The sequence below is a fragment of the Chanodichthys erythropterus genome, chromosome 6, assembly GCF_024489055.1.
Source record: "Chanodichthys erythropterus isolate Z2021 chromosome 6, ASM2448905v1, whole genome shotgun sequence".
NCBI lineage: Eukaryota > Metazoa > Chordata > Actinopteri > Cypriniformes > Xenocyprididae > Chanodichthys > Chanodichthys erythropterus.
This window is the reverse complement of record NC_090226.1, coordinates 3738751-3748223: the sequence shown is the minus strand read 5'-3', so window position 1 is coordinate 3748223 and position 9473 is coordinate 3738751. Positions and strand designations below refer to the sequence as shown.

Below are 9473 nucleotides of genomic sequence, written 5' to 3'. Positions count from 1 at the left end.
TCTAGTATGAGTGCCTACTGTTTTATGAGTACTGTGAATTTGGACACTTTTCATACTGTTTTCCGCCTACTATGGAAGTATGCAATTCCTAACACCGCCAAAATCACAATAATGTATTAAACAAAAATTAACCCCAGTATTAAGTTCATGTAACTCTCAAGGAAAAGTTTTGACCCATAGAGGTAAAGTAAATAAGTACTCTAGAACACGGGCATAATATGAAAATACTGCTTTAATGGCAACAAAATGTCACTGACATCATGATTTACAGTTTCAATAACAGGATTCTAGTAGAATTAAGTAAATAAATTATACATTACATAGCAACACTATACATATCCTCAGATAATTACAAATTATGTTCACAATACATTACATACAATACAATACATGTTCATGCTTCTAAAGGGCCGATGCTCTGTGAGAGCAGCGAGTCCATCGAACTCTGACTGCTGCTGCCGTGCTCCTGCTGAGGAAAACAGAAGCTGCCCGCTTCAGAATGACATCCTGGAGTCTGTTCTCCTTCTGATCACAAGACACAAAAAACATGTCTGCATGAGGATACGGAAACCCTTTGTGCTGGGTAAATGTGCATAACTAAAGAAAACGGTTGATGAGGCTTACCTGGTTGCTTTTTTTCTTTATTGATGGCCTTTCTTTTTCTCCATGCCAGGAAGAGGATTACAGCAACAGGTATTAATATGCAGAGGAACCCAAAGCTGATAAGGATAGCAGTGACCTCTGTAGCAAAGAGCAACAATGAGTGAATCACTTGAAAAGGTCATGGTCAGAAATACTGCACATTAAACCTTTTCACAATATTTAACATAAGTCTCTGGTGTCCCCAGAATGTTTCTGTGCAGTTGCACCTCAAAATCCCCCACAGATCACTTATTATAGCTTGTCAAATTTGCCCCTATTTGGGTGTGAGCAAAAACACGCCGTTTTTGTGTGTGTCCCTTTAAATGCAAATGAGCTGCTGCTCCCGCTCCCTTTCCAGAAGAGGGCGGAGCTTTAACAGCTCAACAACAACAAAGCTGGAGAATCTCACGCAGCCAAAATGAGGATTGTCAGTAACAGTGTTCAGCCTTACATTGTTCAAACCGGAGTCGACACTGATGGAGAGACTCAGGAAGAAGTTACAACTTTTAGACGTTTCTGAATGGTTAGTGGATAAATTTATGTAGTTGCTGTGGAGTTGATTCAACTCATCGAGTAGCATGTGTCGTCATGTTCATCTTTTGTGCAAATCCAGCATTGAATTGACCCTCGTTTGTGAAGCAGTCCGGCATAAAATTAATGTATATCAGGCAGGGTCATCAGTATGGTCGCTATCACGCCCACAGATTTCATACGTACTGATTTCTACATCAGTTGTCGGCGTCGCTGTTGGTTTGTTATCTGGTTTAGGGCCACAGATTACATCTGTAGATGAACTTCCAGGGAACATTATTTGATGGTCAGGCGTACATCTGTGGGTTGAGAGAACATCTTTTTAAATAGCTTGTTTCATCAGCTCTAAAACATTTTTAACAGACAGATCTATATCAGAAACAATGAATAGATGTGAAATGCATCATACTTGGTCCAGTTCACGCAGTATTGATGGATCTTGTCATTGTACATCCCTGAAGGACATGGCTCACACTTGCCTGAAATCATACAAGAAAGACCTTGCAGTTAGATGCATATTAGTTATTAATATCAAAAGACTGATCAGTTATCTTTATCCAGACGTACCATTTGCAGTTGGTTGCTCTCCCTTGCCACACTCGGTAATGCAGTTAGAGCATTTATCATTTCCACATCGAAATCCTTGTGAACACTCACAAACTGTGTCTCTGCTGGGGGTGCATTTCTCCTTCACCCGCCTGCCACCTGAAGCAGAGGAGAGGAGCGAGACTTTATCACAACTTTTACAATACAGTTCCAGCATTCAAAACTTTGATGACGCTTGACGTGAACAGCACAGAAACAGACACGTTCTCACTGCTAATGTTGCTAATCTCCGATACTGCTGCATGTCTAAATTAACGTGGCTGTTCAAATTAAAAATCATACCTAAATATTATACTCCAACACAAACTTGCATTAAAGGGTTAGTTCACCCCAAAATGAAAATAATGTTATTTATTACTTACCCTCATGCCGTTCCACACCCGTAAGGCCTTTGTTAATCTTCGGAACACAAATTAAGATCCTTAATCCTTCATAAGGAGCAATGACATTACCTCTCTCAAGATTCATAAAGGTAGTAAAAACATATTTAAATCGGTTCATGTGACGAGAATATTTTTGGTGCGCCAAAAAAACTAAATACGGGCTGCGTCCGAAAACTGAAAAATGCTGCCTTCTGAGAACACATTTCAAGGTAAGAAGGCATCAAGGCACGTCCGAATCCAATGTTAGCTTCACTTCCTCTCTCATGAGATACCTTCCTCAGATCGATTTTTGAAGGAAGCATAGATGTATCCTTAGCTGCCTTTGATATCCCACAATCCTGTGCTTTCCATTCTGTGACAGTTGAGCTAGAAAAATAAAGATGGCGTCCGAAGGTTGCGTTTGCTGCTCAGTTTGTGTATAAATGTATGATTTTGATCAACATATTTCAATTTTGATATAATTTCTATCGAGAAATTACTACTGTAGTAATTAAATATTTGTTTAGTTCTCACCAAAGCTCGCGCTATATTGCTGTAGATCATTAAACTGTTACGCTGCCTCAGAAGTCTGTCCGAAATCAATTTCGTGAGGTACCTTCATGCACAAACGCTGCCATACAAGTCATTCTCTTATAAGATACCGAGGCAGCAAGACAGTTACCTAGGTTTTCGGACGCAGCCAAAGACTTATTTAGTGATGGCCGATTTCAAAACACTGCTTCAGGAAGCATCGGATCATAAATGAATCAGTGTATCGAATCTGCTGTTCGGAGCGCCATAGTCACGTGATTTCAGCCGTTGGCAGTTGGACACGCGATCTGAGTCGTGATTCGATACACTGATTCATTTGTGCTCCGAATCTTCATGAAGCATTGTTTTGAAATCGGCCATCACAAAATAAGTCGTTATTTTGTTGTTTTTTTTGGCGCTCCAAAAATATTCTTGTCGCTTTATAATATTAATATTGAACCACTGTACTCACATGAACTAATTTAAATATGTTTTTAGTACCTTTATGGATCTTGAGAGAGGAAGTGTTTTTGCTTCCTATGGAGGCCTCACGGAGCCATCGGATTTCAACAAAATATCTTAATTTGTGTTCTGAAGATTAACGAAGGTCTTACTTACAGGTGTGAAACGGCATGAGGGTGAGTAATAAATGACAGAATTTTCATTTTTGGGTGAACTAACCCTTTAAGCTATGATTTCCATGGCCTTTGCATCAGTCTATTAACGCCAACAGTTTATCATTGAAAGCAACGATGAGCTCGCCAGTTCCGCCTAATTATTAAATAGCTCACCCAAAAATGAAAATTCTGCCATAATTTACTCACCCATATGTCGTAAGACTTTCGCTCATCTTCGGAACACAAATTAAGATATTTTAATGAAATCTGATAGATTTCTGTCCCTACATTGACAGTCCACACAACTGCCATTTTGATGCTTCAAAATGTTCATAAAGAGATCGTAAAGCTAATCCATATGAATCAAGCGGTTTAGTCAAAATTTTCTGAAGACACACGAAAGCTTTATATGATGAACAGATTGAATTTAGGAACAGATTGAATGTGAATTTTATTCACATATAAACATTCATCAACGCACACATGGAAGCTTAATCATGTTTGCTTGACACGCAAGAACCAATGAGGTTAATTCATGTGTTACGCATCACATTTGTTCTCGCGCATCAAGCAAGTACGGTTGAGCATCTGTTTGTTTGCTGATTAATTTTTATGACATTAATAAATAAAAGCTGTGTCTCTTCGGCCTAAACCGCTCAATTCATATGGATTAGTTTTATGATCTCTTTATGAGCTTTTTGAACCATCAGAGATAGTTGCGTAGCTTTCAATGGAGAGACAGAAAGCTCTCGGATTTCATTTAAAGTATCCACATTTGTGTTTCGAAAATGACTGAAAGTCTTATGGGTCAGGAACGAAGTGAGGGTGAGGAAATTATGACAGCATTTAAATTTTTGGGTGAATTATCCCTTTAAACTCACTTGGTTGAGGCTGTTACCTGATTGGTCCTTTCCCTAAGACCCGCCCACACCTCTAAGCATACTGGGGTCAGTCAGGGTTGCCAAGTCTGCAGTTATTAGGTGTTTTAAACTTGCAGAGGTTTGCTTTTCCGCCGCTGGATTAAGGTTTGACATATTGTATAAATTATATTTGACGGAAATGCTTGAGATGAAATATTTTATATTCTACCAATGATAAAACTGTGCTTAAAAAGTTAAGTGTTTTGAGGGTAGGGAGCCTTTGAGACCTAGCGAGTTTCTTTATGAAAACAGGCTATGTTTATGTTTACTATTACTATTATTTTGCGACTGCAAATTATGTATTTTAGGTATGCGAGTATGCACATATTATGATATTTTATTTTATTAGGCTAGTTTGGGGCTAGTTTTTACTGACCATAGTCTAGTCTTGTTACACAGACCTGGCAACCCTGCAGTCAGCAAATGCATTTTTGGCATTTGTATCGTGATTGTCAGAGCACTTGAAGAAAAAAAACAAAATGAAGAAGTCTTCAGCTTCAGTTGAAAAAAAAAAGATATATACTGAATGCCGTACCTCCTATACACTGATCACACCTCGGACAGATCCATGGATTTTTGTCAAGATTTGTGTCGGACATGAAGGTGCCATTTTCACAGGGTGTACACAGTTCCTTTGTGTCTGAACTGCATTGACTGAGTAGACGGTTTCCTGCAACAAACACACACACATACAGTGGGATTAGAAGTCTGAAAACCAACATGTGTCCTCTTTTTCCCTGACATGTCCTCTTTTTCATACCTTAAAGAAATAGTTCAGCCAAAAATGAAAACCTTGTCATCATTTGCTCACCCTCAAGTTTTTCTAAACCTTTCTTCTGCTGAACACAAAAGATGATATTTTGAAGAAAATTGGTCACCAAACAGTTGATGGACCCCACTGACTTCCATCGTATAGAAAAAATAAATAAATAATACTATGGAGGTCAATAGGGTTTTGGTTACCAACATTCTTCAAAATATCTTCTTTTATGTTCAAAAGAAGAAAGCACTTGCAGGTTTAGTACAACTTGAGGATGAGTAAATGAGGACGACATTTTCATTTTGGGGTGAACTATCCCTATAACCAAAAGGAAAGAGTTGGGAGTGAAATTATAACATTAGTTAATGCGTTTGGTAACAATAAACAATATTATTTTATACATTTATGAATAGAGGTTAATGTACTTTCCACATATACTAATAATATACTGATATATTACTAATTTTAACACTTAAGTTGTTTAAATAGTATATGTATTCTTAGATTAATGATTCCTAATTCATTAAATAATGCATGTGTGTGTGTGTGTGTGTGTGTGTGTGTGTGTGTGTGTGTGTGTGAAACATTGTGTTATAAAATGAACAAGAAATATTTAATATTATGCACTATTTCTAAGTGACTATCATGTGATCATGTGACTGTACAGATGAACCTTGAGCAGTGAAGCACAAGATTCTTAATCATGCTGTCATCAGTCATTAATTCAAAAGATGGACACACCAACAGTCATGATAAGTATTTTGATTACTTTCAGTTAAACAGAAAATGCAACATACAAGCATTTTCACTAGTGGACTTTTGAACCTCACTCTGTTTCTAAACATATATATAACATACTAATACATTACTAACCCTAACCCTACATCTGAGTGAGTTTCCTTCCTGTGAAGATTATACGTCTCTGATGCACGATAACCAAAGCGAAAGTAATGCGTATGAGGAAAGCAGCTGTGCGTTGTGGTTTTTTTTAATCACATGATCACACTGTGTCATGAGGGGAAACAAGACACACATTATATCAGTGTGCATGTGTATTTAAATACAGGCTAAACACTGTGGACTACATTTACATAGTTGTGTTCACTTGATAACATTATTATTAATAGCACAAATCAATAACTGTATATTCAATTCTGCCATCTGATCTTCACAAACCTGTTATGAAAACAATTCCATTAAAAATTATGCATGCCTGAAATTAAATGGACAGACAAAAATGGTCAGTTCGCAAAGTTACATACTATATATGATTTTTTCCTCATTTGTTTTCCATTTCCATTTATATTTGTAGTGTTGCTTGATAACACATTGTTATTAATATTATCAAAGTAATAAAATATGTAGGCCTAACAAAATTTCAGTTGAGACAAAACCTTAATGTTACTAAAAAAAAAACAAAAAAAAAAACGAGCAATTAAACAATAAGCATAGACCATTGTTTCTCAAACCTTTCTGAACCAATGGCCACATTTAAATCCAGCTTTTTTGCAGATCTACAATAAGTGATTTAAGTTTTTTTTTCCAAATTCATCCTATCCACAATCATAATCCTTACTATGGAAACACTCCTGTGGAGCACTGTATTTTTAACTATAAACTTATAATATATTGTATCTTGATACTTATACCCAAAGGTAAAGTCAAGATCCATGGTTTATCACATCTATACTTGCCCTTTTTTTTGCCACACACAATCCTGTTGAGTTTGAGAAACTATTATTATTGCAGACAATGCAGAGGTTATATTCAGGGTTTTATCAGTCATTTTATCCCAGAGCTAAATCTCCCTTTGCAAAACTCACCTGGTTTACACTTCTTACAGCACACAATTTTGGGGTCATCACTCATATTCCAGTCCTGACATCCAGATTCCTCACTGTGTCCTGCAGCCAGAACCAGGACAGCCACAGCCAGGATCAGTCCATGAAGCAGCTTCATCCTCCACGACACGTCTGTCTGTTTCACACACAGTTCTCTGCTGAGAATAAAGATCTTTTCAAGTGATCTGCTTCTATACAAAGTCTGAAACGCTCACACAAGGAACCACAATTTGTAGTTCCAAAACGTCAGACACCCCCACACACACACACACACACAAACACATACTTAAAATGTCTAAGTGACTCATCACATTTCAGCAGTTTTTTCATAGATGATGATGATTCAGTTCAAAAATGCAGGGATATTCCTTCATGTTTAATAATCAAATAATGTTTTTAATTTCATTTTAGAGGGGAACTACAACCATTGTGCAATCTGTGCCTATTATTTATTTTTTAAATACATTTTATATCAGGGATAATAATATAATGATTACACATTTACAATTACAATCCACCGTATGTTTCATTATTTAAAGGTACACTACAATTTGTAACTTTTGGCCCTAAAAATTAAACAAAAAGTAGCAGTAAAAATGAAACAAAAAGTAAGAACTTTGTTTTTGTTGTGCTTTGACTCTGATATATAACCAGATTACCCAGTTTAGATGGAAAGGACCTATAATTTTACCCATTAATAGACACGGTACTTCCTTGGAAAAAAATTCCAGTACAGCGCTAAACTACTATAATGAAAGACACAGTAGATAATGCTTTACAATGAACACAATATGGCAATTTATCTGTTCAATTAAATACCTTACTCACCTGTTGAGTAATACAAACGCCACCATCTCCATGTTGCTTTTCCAACATTTCAAATCGCTCAGTTCTCGCCATCTCCAAAAAGCCAAGACAATGTTGATTCTTGTTTTATTATAAGCTCTGTCGCAGTTTCTTTTTACCAGCAGATGCTCCTCTGCTCACCATTTATTTAACTATCTGGTGTTGTTTGGTCATTTTAGACCAAAAAAAAAAATGTTTTGAATTTTTTTAAATCGCTACTTCATCAGAATGGTACAATACTACGGAAGAGGATTAGGGCCAAGCAATAATAAAAAAATTAAAACCATCTCGAGATTAAAGTCTTTAAATTTCGAGAGAAAAAGTCGTTAAATTTCAAGAAAAAAGTCGAGATAAAATTTTGAGAATAACGTCATTAAATTACGAGGAAAAAGTAATAATTTAACGAATTTGTTCTCATAATTTAACGACTTTTTTCTCATAATTTAATGAGTTTATTCTCAACATTTTATCTCGAATTTTTTCTCGAAATTTAACGACATTGTTCTCATAATTTAACGAATTTGTTCTCGAAATTTAACAACTTTTTTTCTCATAATTTAATGACTTTATTCTCAACATTTTATCTCGACATTTTTCTCGAAATTTAACGAGTTTTTTCTTGTAATTTAATTACTTTATTCTCAACATTTTATCTTGACATTTTTCTCGAAATTTAACGAGTTTTTTCTTGTAATTTAATTACTTTATTCTCAACATTTTATCTCAACATTTTTCTCGAAATTTAACAAGTTTTTTCTTGTAATTTAATGACTTTATTCTCAACATTTTATCTCGACATTTTTCTCAAAATTTAACGAGTTTTTTCTTGTAATTTAATTACTTTATTCTCAACATTTTATCTCAACATTTTTTTGGAAATTTAACAAGTTTTTTCTGGTAATTTAACGAGTTTATTCTCAACATTATATTTCGACTTTTTTCTCGAAATTTAACAAGTTTTTTCTCAAAATTTAACAATTTTAATCTCGAGACGGTTTTATTTTTTTATTATTGCTTGGCCCTAATCCTCTTCCGTACAATACTCTGTGACTTTTGCGGCAATTGCCATGTGACCACAAAAAAATATTGACTTATAAAAAAAAAAAAAATATTGAGATATAAGACTTGATTTGAAAAGCTAAATGGTCATAATAAAATAGCCTATGACACTAATATACCTTCAAAAAATTGATTTTTAAGGCTTTCTCTCTATTTTAAAATGAAATACAGCTTTAATTGAAAAAATAAATAAATAAATGTATTATTTTCAAGGGGGAAAAAAATGGTCATAATTATTGCATAAATATTCATTAGTAACATAAAAACATAAAACTCAAAATAAAAAAAGGAAAAATATTATTGTACAAAAACATATTACATTGATTTTACTGAAAATAAAAAAAAAGTTATATTTTAGTTGTTCGGTCACTTTTGACTTCAAACAACACAAGTGTGACTCCCAAATGAACAATTCCAGAGGGTTAAAATGGGTGATTCCCCGGATTTAGTCAGAGCAACTTCTCCATTTATGGATATGACGAAAGACGAGGGACGTATGTACACAGTTTCCCACTAAAACCATCCCAACAGGTCTAACATACACAAAAAATAATAGGCTTACCATAGTGAATCAGAACACGTTTTGAAAGGAGTATTGATGATTTTGACTCATTGAAATTTATTTTAAACAAAAAAGTTACATAGTGTACCTTTAAGAAACATTTTTCTATTATCATAAAATAAACTATTTTTTGTTTAATCTTAGCAGCCCGTCCAGTCAGAAAGGTCTAATGATTTAAAATCAACATGAAATTAAA

General features: G+C 34.9%; 1 protein-coding gene across 2 annotated transcripts; it reads right to left on the bottom strand.

Moving 5' to 3' along the window:
• Window positions 1-248: 248 nt before the first annotated feature.
• On the bottom strand, window positions 249-7065 carry tnfrsf9b (tumor necrosis factor receptor superfamily, member 9b). Of its 2 annotated transcripts, XM_067387112.1 has the most exons (7): window positions 6793-7065; window positions 4745-4879; window positions 1741-1878; window positions 1583-1652; window positions 1360-1472; window positions 625-741; window positions 249-525 (listed from the first exon to the last, which is right to left on the bottom strand). In XM_067387112.1, the coding sequence occupies exons 1-7, from the start codon at window positions 6926-6928 to the stop codon at window positions 395-397; spliced, it is 840 nt and encodes a 279-aa protein (XP_067243213.1). In that variant the 5' UTR covers window positions 6929-7065; the 3' UTR covers window positions 249-394. The 2 variants fall into 2 exon arrangements, with proteins under 2 accessions (XP_067243213.1, XP_067243215.1); XM_067387114.1 differs by lacking the exons at window positions 4745-4879; window positions 6793-7065 and adding an exon at window positions 2142-2818.
• Between the last annotated feature and the right edge of the window lie 2408 nt (window positions 7066-9473).